The sequence below is a fragment of the Calidris pugnax genome, unplaced genomic scaffold (assembly GCF_001431845.1).
Source record: "Calidris pugnax isolate Ruff unplaced genomic scaffold, ASM143184v1 scaffold44, whole genome shotgun sequence".
Classification (NCBI taxonomy): domain Eukaryota; kingdom Metazoa; phylum Chordata; class Aves; order Charadriiformes; family Scolopacidae; genus Calidris; species Calidris pugnax.
The window spans coordinates 1,399,916-1,412,768 of record NW_015094506.1 but is presented as its reverse complement, the minus strand read 5'-3'; the positions used below and the strand labels follow the sequence as shown (position 1 = coordinate 1,412,768).

Below are 12,853 nucleotides of genomic sequence, written 5' to 3'. Positions count from 1 at the left end.
CCGTTGCTTTACTTGCTGATGCTTTGCAAGGAGCCCATGTTCTTTTGGAGAGTGCAAATCTCACAGAGGAAGCAGCAGCCATGTAAATGCCTGGCAGTGGGCAATGAACGCTTTCAAGAGCATGTAAGTGCTGCTGGACCCTATCCCAAGGATACTGCCTTATGAAAAGAGCCTTGTCCAGCCTGTATGGCTGGGGTCAGGTTCCCTCCCGTGGCTGAGAGCTGCCACAGCAGGAACCAACAGCTCTCTGTGATGCTGTCCAAAGTGTGCAAAGGACAGGCGTCTCGTCCTAAAACCACTTTTCCTGAGGTTGGTATTGAAATTACATCCCACCCCTTGCCAGTTAACACGAAGATCCTCCAAGAGAGCACACCTAATTGCTGTACACGGCAACAGGATACTCATTTCGAACCTTTGCGACAGTAGACAGATCTCTGGGGTGCTCCTCCTAACCAGGACCAGACCTACTCTTGAGTGGACTGTCATTAAAGTGACGGGATTTTTCTTATTTGTGTTATGCAAGGTGAAAAAAAAACACAGGTTCCTTCCTGAGCAGAGAACAGCCCAGCACGTTTTTACCCTGCCTGTCCTATAGAAATGCCCCAAAGTCTTTGTAGGCTCTACCAGTCTGGTCATCCTGGACAGGCAAGAGTAGATGGCTCTATTCTGGCACCCACAGCTGCTGCAGTAGGACATGAGTAGGCCAGGTGCTGTATGGGTGTATATATGAGGTGAGTAGCTAGCTCATAATCCATGTGCATACTACAGGTTACCTGCCTTTTGGAACAATTGCTGCCTAAACCATCAGTGCTACCAAAGTGCTCACCAGGTCACGCATTTGCTGATGTTGTGCAGTCACCGGGCACACCAGGACTGGGTGGGAAGACAGCACAATGCCTCGAGGTACGTTATTGACTGCAAATGTGGCAGGAAGTCATTAAAGATTTCCTGAGCTATTCCCTGGGAAAAGACTAACTCCAGACTCTGGCAAAGTCAGAGGACTTGTACTGCCAGGGCTGAGAAATCAAAAGAAAAATTGCTCTAATAAGCCAACGTCAGCAGCTTCAGCAGGGAGCCCTCTGCTCCAGACGGATCCTGTGCCCACAAGGTCGGGGTGGTGATGGATGACGAGATTTGGGGGACACATGCCAAGGGGCTCTTTGTAGCTTACTTACTCCAGGCAGGCTCAGCCAAGCCTTCCTAAGGCTCTGAGGGATAAGAGAGGTATGGACATAGACCGGTCTGAATCCTTTGTCTCCAAAGCTTTGTAAATCCCTATAGGTGAAAATAAATGACAGTTTATTTTAAGAAAGCTGTTCAGTTGCTCCATGAGCTCTCAGCCACAGCTCCAGGAGGGAGACTCACAGACGCTGAGCTCTCTTGGACCAACAGGGAAAGACAGTTTTCTGCCATCAGGAGGCAATCGGAGACTGGGACAAGAGCGTGAGCAATAAGGGAGGCCAAACCAGTCAGGCAACGGCAGGGAGCTCCAGCATTTAGAGGGGGCTTATTCAAAAAGATTTTAAGGAGGTTGGGGCATAATTTAATGATGATACCAGGAATTCACGTGACTCATCTCACTTGATGTATGGGATAACTCTCACTTTTGTTGCTGCAGATAGTCTGTCTTGAAAAACACCTATGTTTTACCAACAATATGTTTCTTTTTTTTTTTTTTTTCCCCTAAATCTCACCAAGCAGCCTCTGGTCAAGACTCAAACGCTGTCTCAGCAGATAAAAGGTCTTGGAGAATTACTGTGGAATTCTCATTTCTGGACTGTTTCTATAGGTGAAAAAAAAAATTAAAATTTCTGCTAACTCTGCGATGTTACTTAGTTGCTGAAAAATTAGTGTGTTGGGTAAAAAAGTCATCATACTTTGGTCAAAGGAGAAGAGCCAAATAGTTATATTTCACAGTGTTCATTTTCTCACTGGAAAAGAGCAGAGGAAGAGACCTTTCTTCTTAAAACAAAACAAAACAAAAAACCCGACAACAGGAAAAAAAAAAAAAGAGAAGATTAGACAACAGCCAAACTTCTAGTTTTGAGTACCTGCAAAAATCCTACAAGTGAACTTGTAAAATCAGGTAGTCTGCTGTGTCTAGCAACCACCAGCATGCATCTGGCTCAAGGTCCAGTTTTGAGTGCAGAGAGCAGCAGGGAGAGAAACAAGTAGTTTGAAGCTGCCACTGAACTTGATCAAGATGTATATGGTGATTTTTCTGTGATTTATTTTCTAAATGCTATTTGAATTTAGGATGTTTGTGCCTTAAATTCAGAGTCTTGCTCACAAGCCTGCCAAAGATGATACAACTTTTTATCCTACTGGATCTGTAACAAGCAGGTGTCATTTCTAACACACAAAATACCAGAAATAAGCTGTCTCTCTCTTGAAAATTAACATTTATGGTCAGAATATTTTTTTCTTTCTCCACAGGGAACAGTTATAGAATTGTTAGCCACTAAGCTAGTGTAAGCTGGTCTGCCCTGACAGAAAATATTTTGGGATGAGAGCCATGAAACATACTTTGTCCTGTCTGTTTAGCTTTACCAATGTAGCATACTGCATAGAAACCTTTTTCCTCTTTTTCCTCTTATTGTTGATTAAGGTACTAATTTAAAAGGTCAAAAGATTCTTTTTTTCTTATCTCAGACTTACAGTATGTACCTCACATATATGTCTTTGACTCTCTTCCCACAGGAGAGAAATTAAATATAGCTGAAAAACTACACGCACGTAGAAACGTTCCCTGAGACCAGTGACACCATTGTTCAGCCTCGGTCTTGCTGAGAAGGTTTCCAGACAACACTGCAACAATGAATTTCCTCCGGAGGCGTCTCTCCGACAGTAGTTTCGTGGCAAATTTGCCCAATGGCTACATGATGGACTTGCAGCGCCCCGACAACTCCACGAGCTCCCCGGTTTCTCCTGCCACAGAGCGAAAGCATCCACAGCCACCGCAGCCCTCACACTCCTCCTCTACTGGCAGCAGCATCTTCAGCTCCATCTCCAGTGCCATGAAGCAAACCACACAAGCGGCTGCAGGACTAATTGATCACTCAGCCAGCCCCGCGCCACCTGTGGCCCAGAAACCCAAGATCCTCCTGGTGATCGATGATGCACACACAGACTGGTAAGTCATCATGGTCTCCCTGATGAATTCAGCTCTACGAAGTTTGGGGGATGAGAGGGATCTTGGAAGCATGAGGCATCTGCAGGGGGTTACATGGATACTTTCACATCTAGGCCACCAACTCTGGCTCCAGGTCAGTGTCTGAATGGTGAGTTGCATAAACAGCACAGTAGGCTTTTCTCATATCTTTCTTGAAAAAAAGTGTTCATCTGATATTCACTGGCAAAATTCTTCATAGCCTCAATGTATGAGCAAATATAAGGCGTTCTTGGCTCAGCAGACTTAGGTGAGCTGCCACATCTAGCAGTGGTCACAGTTGAAAGTGCATTAGTGGTGTGGTTCAGGACCTGTTTGTGCTGGCTTTAAAAATGAGATGGCACTCAATCTCTCCAGCTCAATCTCTCTTGAGCTTTTCTCTGTATGCAAATTTATACATAAATTATGAAAAGATAACCCAAGCTTACTGCTACCATTAGTAATGACTGGACTCCATTTGCTGATCAGGGACCCTTCACCTGCTAAGCATAGCAGATATTGGCAAAAGGCTCTCAGGCTCAGCTAAGCCTCACATTTGTCTTGTTTGTGCAGGTCTCTGTTTACAAACAAAACTTCAGAAGTTTTTTGGGGATACTGGGCGTCAGAGGACACTTTCCAAAAGGCAAGTTGGCCAATAGACTTATTTAGATCATGTGTTGAGGAGATACTCATTGTTTTGTCCGCCAGCTTGTCACAACACAGAAAAAAACAGAAAGGGTAGCACAAGCAAGGGGGCCGTATTGAAAACTTCAAAATTAAAAAAGTTGGGTTATCAGGTCTTGGCCAAGGGACATTATTTTATTGTTCTTTTCATCCCACCCCACTCTTCAGTAAAGTTGTCACCTTTGGTCTTCCCTGGTTTCCCAAGAGAGTGGGAATAAGGTGGGACCTGCCTCCCTGGGTGTGTCTTTACAAAGCAAGAGCTTAGCTCTTAGCTAAAAAGGAGCAGTGACTGAGTACAACTAGGTCAGGCTTCTTCATCTTACTTTAAGAGAGGGAAAACAGTGGGATTTTTCTCAAAGGAAAACCAGTTTTTTAATTGAGTGGGAAAATTGCTGATAAGGTGGTCGTTGTATTAAATGTTTCACTGGCCTGTCGTGTTTTATCACAGTAGCAGCCTCTTAACACCATAGTTCAGTCAGTAACACCCATCTTGCTCGACTCTGATTTCTCCTTCCTGGGTACACCTGCAAGTCTCCAGGAAGGCTGATGCTCACCAACCTCTATCTCTGCTCAGGGTTTTTGCAGTTCCTTAAAGATGCTGCCAGGTGGCAGTCCCTTAACATAGCATCCTCTAGCTAGAAATGGGAATGCCTCTAATGCACAGCTCTAGCATCTGGGGTTTAGCCAGCACAGCTTAGTCCAAACACTGTAATCAGAGAGGAAAGCCCTAGCTCAAAGGCCAATCTAGTTTTTCCTAGAGATTAATGGTTCTGAAGGTAGTCTAAGCAGGGGAAAGGACGAGGAGGGCTTGGACTCTGGTGCAGTATTTTCGCATTTTAAAATACACACTGCATTCAAATCCTTGTCTTTATATCTCCCAGCTGCTGTTCTGTCATGCAGACTTCGTGGTCTGTGAGCTGAACTTGTCCAGGGAGCAGCACCTGGGAGATACAAAGAGGAGGTATGGCTATCCGTGCTGTCTTCACTCCTCCGCTCCTCGCATCCTGCTGTCTTGGCCACCCTTCTGTTGTCTATAACTTAGCAGTTTCTACACATGATAGGGGACCCCTTTCATTTCTCCCAGCTCTCTGCCTTAATCCACAAGCTTGCAGATATCAAATAATGCTGCTTGCAGAGGCTCCCTGCCTTCAGTCTCTCTCAGGCTGTGAGGCCAATGAACAAAATTAGTCTATGTATTCATGACCATATCCTGACATATGTATGACATGAAAACCAAGGAAACAACATAACTAACCCTTGCCTGCCACAGATTTCCATGCCTCTTTGTAGCACAGATGTAAACACACGCCTAGAAACTTCTCCAGCCTAAAGGTAGCATGCGGTCCTTTCTGAGAGAGTGTAGCAATGCAGCCACTCCAGTAGGCCAGGAGTGCTATTTGGCAGTTGATTTTTGTGTCTCCAGGAAACTCAGTGAGCCCTTGAGAGCAGTGGCTTCATGGCTCTGTGGATGTTTATTCTTGGTATGGTACTCCTGAGCAATGCCAGTCATCTTCTCAGTCTCAGCCAGGGTGTTATGTGAGCTCAAGCTGACCAATCCGAGGCAGCAATGTTTGCCTTGTGAGAGCATAGCTGAAGAAGCTGGTTATCCAGGGATTCTGGCTGTCCACTCTGCATCATGTACGGAGACAGTCCCAGACTTTGGAGGGTGAACAACAACTTGTTGCTTCTGTGATGGTGATTTTGGGTTTGGAAGAAGCATCACGTTTGCAATGCATATCACCTCTTCCTGCTCTGGCTCTTGCTACTTGTGAAACCTTTGTACTTGGTTCTCAAAAAACCCTTCCCGTCTCCTTTTAAAATAGTTAACTCTACTAGAAAAGATCTCCAAGAAATAACTACTGAAGCGCTACCTTTATTTTAAGGGTGGAGGTCTTCCACAATGCCTCCTCCCCCCCACCAAGTGACGTGGGGTTTACAAAAGGGACAAGCTTGTTCACAGACAGGAAGGGTGAGAGACAATGGAATCTGCCATTCGATTTCTCTCCTCTACATTAAAACACTTTCTCGTAATTGGAGACTGTAACAATATTGCTAAGCCAGACATTAATTTATCATCACTGTTTGTATTACAGCAGAGACAAAGAGCTGCAACTGTGGATGTTGCACAAGTGCATGATGAAATTCTCTAACAACCCAAATAGGCAAGCGCGTGTTGAATGTACTTTAAAGTGACAAATAGCAATCCTTTCTATTTTTAAGGAGCTACTGTGTCTCTGATGATGCAGTGTAGCACTCAACTTCTCTCAGAGGTCTGGAGGAAGCGAAGTGCATCCTTGGGAATCCATGGCCTGGCTTCTTCTGTAAAATCCTTACCGCTCTTGACATGCAATATGCTATGGTTTATTCCAAAGCACTATAAAAATAATGTGAGCCCCACAGAATATGATCAGCTGCTTTCTGCATTAGCAGAAGTAAAATAAAGGTACATTCTATTAAAAGCAAGGGAACTCACCCAGCTTTCTGTCAAAGTGGCAACATCTTGACAATTTTTCCATCCTTCTCCAAGACCTGGCTGTAGCGCATTGCAAGGAAGCACACAGTGAATCTGTCACATGTAGAATGTGCATGAGAGGAAAACACTACCTGTACAGCTCCATCATGCTCTTGGCTTTGACAGGCAGCCCTCAGAGGCAACCACAGCAGTGAATGCATTGGCCTGCTAGGGAAAAACTCTGCTTCTCTTCCATCATTGATAGAATCATAGAATTGTCTAGGTTGGAAGGGACCTTTAAGACCATCGAGTCCAAACATAACCTAACACTGCCAAAACCACCACTAAACTATATCCCTAGCACCACGTCTACCCATCTTTTAAATACGTCGCGGTGCATCTCTCAGCCAGGTAGCCTCCACCTGGAGAATGAGGCACCTTCTTGTGGGCTGGGAGTATCTGTGCCTTGGGAGACTTCCAGAAACGCATCCACAACTCACTTACAGCAGCTGTCACACAAAAAAAGTGGAGCTCAGACATGAATACACGCACACACGCGCATGTGCAAACACACAGCAAAAGGGAGAGGGGCCATTAGGAAGGGGGATGGCAGGACTCCATGTAATGGCACATGGGCCAGCTCTGGTAGCCCGACCTCAGTTGGCAGGAAAACATCCCACCACTGGCAACTTCCCGGCCTGATGCACTGCTAAGTAAAATCATGCTCTTGCTGGATTGAATTTCTCAGCAGATCAAACGGGATTTAGTACTGTGAATTGTTAACCCCCACCCTCTGTGAAAGTGCTCAGCTTTCTAGCCTAATGCTTCGTGTTTAAACAGCTTATTTGGGAAGTGATCAAGCACAGCTAAGGCCCCTGTTAACAACATATGCTAAAAGCATTGCTTTTTGGACCAGACAGCATAACAAAGTTGTTCTTGTTGCGTTTGTTAGATATCTTGGTTGCGTTTGCAAAATATCTCATGACACTTTTCAAAGACATTGGTGTGTTTTGTCCAAATTTCAGGCCATTTCAAGTGCTAACAGTGTTACATGCTGTCTTGCACAAAATACATGTGCCCTAGGTGCAGCAGTTGTACACATGAGGATTGTGCCATGTTTCACAGAAAAAAAAGCCGCCAAAGATATTTTAGGAGACACAAAATTGTGTTGTTGCTTTCCCATTTACTTTACAGCTAAATCTGCCTGAACATACTGTCTCCAAAAATTTAAAGACAAAGTAAGAGAAAAACTGTGATTAATGCTGAATGAAATCCTCTTAATACATCTGAAATAGTTCTTTGTATAACAATAATGTCATGATTCAGGTCTAATTATGAACTGCCCTGACAGGATTACTGTTTTATACCGTTCAGAGGAAATTATCAACCTTTTTTTATTAAAATAAAACCAATTTTACTTCTGATAGGACGTGACAATATTGAGCCTTAAATATGGCATTTGTCCAAAAGTATAATTGGTCAAATAATAATAATCTAATACTGAATTTTAGTAACATAGGACTTTGTAAATCTTAAATTTTTTTGCAAGGAATTCCTCTTCAAAAATAGTTAATGAGTGTCATGAGTCATTTCATGCTTTCAGTATGCTGAAGATGATATAATAAGGCTCCTATTCAGAGAAATATTTCTGTACCTAACTCAATTACATATAATGGGAAGGTTTGGACTAGCTTTTGGCTTTGGACTTAATGATCATTTATCTTTATTATTATTATTTGGCACTGATACTTCAAGCTTGACCTCAGGAATTTGTAGGTTAAATTGCAAAGCTTTGTCTATATTTCCTGATAAGAAGCCCAAAATCATCTAATATGGTGGTAACTGACAATAAATGATTATGAATTAGCTTTCATTATGCAGATGTGATCTTTTAAGGTTTCACAAGTTCTGTGCAACTATGCAGCTATAACTTGAACAAACTGACAAGTAAAATTTTTGTTTTCACAAATCTGGCTGAAAAACTTACATTTTCATCGTTTAGCCATGCCTACCGGGGACTGAATATTTCTGTTCCTTTAATGCATGCCAAGTGTGACTTGAGGGCAGAAAGGAATTTTAGGGAAAGAGGAGGCATGTTTGTGTTAAGAGTCTGTGTGTGTGAATGCGCGCGTGCGCACACTTGGAAGCAGCATGAAGAGCTCCTGTATTCCCCACCATACAGGCATAGGAGTGAAAAGGAGGTAGGGCTGTCAAAGATATTGAGTGAATCGCATTTATCACATTGCTTTCCGATCTGTTTTAGGTGCATCACCATCATGTCTGCCTGTATTTTTGTCCTGCATATGCAAAGCAACTTGGGATCTAGTCCTCATGAATGAAAGGTGATACAGAAATGTAAGGGATTAGTATCATTACAAAAATAGACACAAGGAATATGGAAAACATTCCCCACCAGGTTATAAATATGCTAATGCAAGTCAAATCTGGGACCTTAATTGCTTTACCAGAGTTCTTATAAATGCATAGAATTTAACCTCAGAATGTCCTGCCTGGTCCTGTACATATTTAAAAAAAAAAAAAAAATCCCTCTGATGTATTTCTTAAGGTTTGTGAGCCAGATTTCTTCTGCTTGAAAGCCAGCAGCCCTGCCTCAATCTTGGGTCGAGTTAGCCTGGTTCCCCTGCTCCTCAGGTTCAGGGAGGGCAGAAGTGGGCTGGAATAAAGAATTGTCCAATCCTCAACAAAATGATACCCCTTGCAAACAGCTCCAGGCCATACCGTCTACATTTAGCAATGTAGAAATGTTCCAGCAATGTACTATTTTGATTATATACAAAATAAAATTGCTGCCTCACGTTGTACTTCAAGTAGGTCCCCACCTCCACTGCCTCCCCTATCCCCCAGCCCTTTGTGGCCAGGAGGAATGTGACCGCGATGTAGCCTGGGTGGGGGATCAGACCTACAGCAAAGTGTCCTTCCTATCCTGACAGCTCGGAGAAGCACAAAAAGCCGTGCCCAAAAGCAATAACACTGCACTAAGGGGGGGGGGGGGGGGGATATCTTTGATTACGCCCATTTCAGGAGCAGGAGGTGGCACAGGAAGATGCTGGGAGGCCCGTATTGTGTGGACTCTGTAGTTACTTGAATAGAAAGAGCAGCCTGAATGGTTGTGTCTGTAATCGTTAAAGTGCTGGTGGCTTGCCAACTCAGGTCTCCCCTGAAAACAGGCTTTCGGTTCCCTGAGAGAAAGGGAGGACTCACAAAAGAAGATTTTAAAAAAACCTTCTCCCTTCCTGCCCTAAAGCTTGCCTTTCTGTGTGCGTTCAAGCCAAGAAAATCCTTCCAGCCCTGTAGGGTGGGACCTCAGACCTCATCAAGGACCTCACCACGAGGACTTCCTTTATTGAAAAAAAAAAAAACAACCCATACCACCATCACAGGCTGATACAAACCTCTCCAGCCAGAGGCATTTCTTTCCTTGGTGTGATCCCATAACTAATAATGCCTTGGGTGTTGTTTTCCAGTAACCAGAGCGGGCTGGGTCTTGTGGTTCTTCCCAGAAGGCAACAAAGGCGGTCTGTTCCCATGGCCCGACCTCGGACACTAAGGACTTACCTGCAGCACAGCTGAGCTGGCTTTTAATTCAGTGGCTCCAGCAAGTCAGGTGATGAGAGCACCGAGATCAAGATGATCTCCCCCCGGGGAGGCACGGGACTGAGCACAGCAGTGCTGCAGCCCAGTTTTTTCCCAAACTTTTGAGGAGCTCCTGGCTATCATTGTATTCAGGGCTATCTTCTGACAACCCAAAACTGAGATGTACCTCTTGGTACCTCTCTGTCTGTACAGTGCTGGTACACTTTCCTTCTTTCTGCGCTTGCCTCTGGTCCATTTAACCTGTAGTTCAGACCTTGCTTTCTGAGGTGTCAAAGCACAGATCCATCATATTTATCCACCACCCACCTTTAGCATCCTAACACGTCCCATCCCTGGTCCAAGGTATCCTTACAGAATAAATATTAAGTACCAACCAATTAAGTACAAGTGTCAAAGCACAGATCCATCATATTTATCCACCACCCACCTTTAGCATCCTAACACGTCCCATCCCTGGTCCAAGGTATCCTTACAGAATAAATATTAAGTACCAACTGGCCTATCCCAGAGCTGAACAGTGCATAAAGGTCTCTGGGCCAAAGCAGATGTGGACAACAGTAGGTTGCAGACCTCAACATTTGTGGAGTGATTTTTTTCTTCTCTAGGCCCTGGGCAGTCAAGACTTTACCATCTCAAAAGTCCTCACTATTTGCAGCTGGGAACTACTAAACTGGAGAGAAGTGGTGAAGGGATTGTGGACTGGCCCCTGGAAGGAAAACCTTCCTTGCTCTCACCCCTGAAGAAAAAAGGGCACAAATGCATTTCTCCTCACCCCTCCCCTCCCCACTGCCTTTATAGCGTGTAGGGGCTGGGGGGATCGGGGCATTCCAGCGGCTGCTGGCCAGTATCCTGGAAACTGCCTCCTTTTTCACAGTCTCAGCCCCTTTTATGAAGGAGACAATGCGGACATACAGTGAGTGCCTTGTGCGTCACTTGGGCCCCCAGGCCCTTTGACACGGGGATTTCGTACAGTGGCTAACCCCCTTCCCTCCCTCCCCAAGGTCCCCCCCACACCCAATCCGGGGGGCTTCAGCCTCACCTTTTCCAGGCTGATCCAAAAAGGAATTACACGGCTTATTTATTTCCCAAGGGGCTTGAGAGAAATATGTGTAATGTTATTCAGGGAAATAATTTGGATAATTCCATAATTTACCCGTGAATCCCTTTTGGTTTGTTTACCCATGTGTCTTCTTCACTGTTTGTCCCCCTCTTTTTCCACCCACTCCCTTGCCCACGTCCCCCCAAGTCCTGCACGTTTTCCCCCTCCTCAGCATGGGTCCTATAGGAGAAATGGGGAGGGACTCTTTATGAAGGACTGTCGCTATAAGATGAGGGGTAATAGTTTTAAACTGAAAGAAGGGAAACTTAGATTAGATATTAGAAAGAAATTATTTTCTCTGAGGGTGGTGTGACACTGGAACAGGTTGCCTAGAGAAGTTGTGGATGCCCCATTCCCAGAAGGCTGGATGGGGCTTCAAGCAACCTGGTGTAGTGAGAGGGGTCCCTGCCCATGGCAGGGGGTTGGAACTCGATGATCTTTAAGGTCCTTTCCAACCCAAACCATTCTATGATTCTATGTTTTGTTCTGGCCCCTGTGCAGGGTGGGAAAGGCTGCTTCCTGCTCCGGATGAAAAGTGGTCTCCATCCAAAGTGTGGCTTGGCTTTCTTTGCTTGTTGTGTCTTGCTCCAGAGGCACAAGCTCAGTCAGAGGATTTGGAAGAATTCGCTATTACAATATCCCAGTGTCCCTCTTTGACATGCTGTCAGGGATATTGAACCTGTTTCTGGGGTGAAGGTACAAGCCTGCTCCTGAGTTTGTAGCTCAAGGCTGCTCTTGAACAGTGGTGCCCCAAAAAGGACCTGCGTTTGTTCACATCAAGGTGATATGCGCTCAAGTTTATCTGTTTGTCTGAAGGACTCCAAGACCTTCAGCAATTGCAATGACATTTGCTACCTCAGTTACATTGAGGTTGCTCGCAGGAAGCATTGAGCTATATTTCTTTGATCTCTTCCTATCCTAGAAAATTGTTTCATACAGGAACCGTTTTACAGACTACCCTGAAGAAGTCCCATGAATTTAATACAAAATACCAGCCTGTCTTCAAAGCTGCATAATGTGTTACAGCCTCTGCTTCATCCAGCTAATGGACTGCAGGAACGGCTTGTTAACTTTGAATCACTGCACTCTTCCAGCCCACCATGATCCCTTCAAATCTTTTGTCCCTACTGGGTATTGCCTTCTCTGTTCTGGTGTTCTGCATCTTTTCTTACATGGGCTGTTGTTTAGTGGCACTGTACCTGGGGAAGAGCTCCTCGGGCACTTTCTCTAGCTGATGCTTGATAGCTGGGCATTTTTTCCTATTCCTCACCTGTGCAGAGCATTCTTAAGCCTGGCAGAAGTTGTGCAGTCCCCTGCTGCATCCCTGATGTCTCTGTTTCCCACAGATCCAGAAGAAAACACTGAGGTGGTACTCTGAAGCAGCTTAGATGTGCTTCTTTGCACCAAAAGGAAAAAAAGCAGATGGAAGAGAGAAGAAATAACTCCAAGAGAGACAGCACAAGCTCTGCACAAATAGCTTCTCCTGAATTCCTGTGCTGAGCATGCGTATTGGCTGACAGGTTGATCACTCATTGCACCTACATTTTTTTCAAAGCAGAAAGAGAACAAGGCAGATGTAACCAGTTATTTGTCATACAGAGAAAAATGGCAAGATGATCTGTGCACTCCTGACAGAAGCAGTTTATGAGTTTTGGCCCTTTGCTGCTGATCCTGGAAGCCCCTACTCAACGTGTGGGAATTGCTTCTCTTGTGCCATGTTTCCCCATGATGCAGGAGCAGCACAGCAGTGCAGACTGGCCCCAGCTCTCACACCTGTAGCCCACCAGCCCAGCTCTACTGCCCATGGGCCCAGTGACACACCAGGCTTTTACAGAGAACTTAGCGCTCCATGAGG

At 44.9% G+C, this 12,853-nt stretch overlaps 1 protein-coding gene across 3 annotated transcripts in view; it reads left to right on the top strand.

Annotated features, from left to right (window-relative positions):
* Positions 1–12,853, top strand: part of SYN3 (synapsin III) — a 199,132-nt gene that overhangs the window by 18,071 nt on the left and 168,208 nt on the right. For all 3 annotated transcript variants that reach the window (XM_014963577.1, XM_014963576.1, XM_014963575.1), the window contains one exon: positions 2,701–3,133. In XM_014963577.1, the coding sequence (XP_014819063.1) occupies positions 2,817–3,133 (317 nt within the window). In that variant the 5' untranslated portion in view covers positions 2,701–2,816. The remainder of the gene's footprint in view (positions 1–2,700; positions 3,134–12,853) is intronic.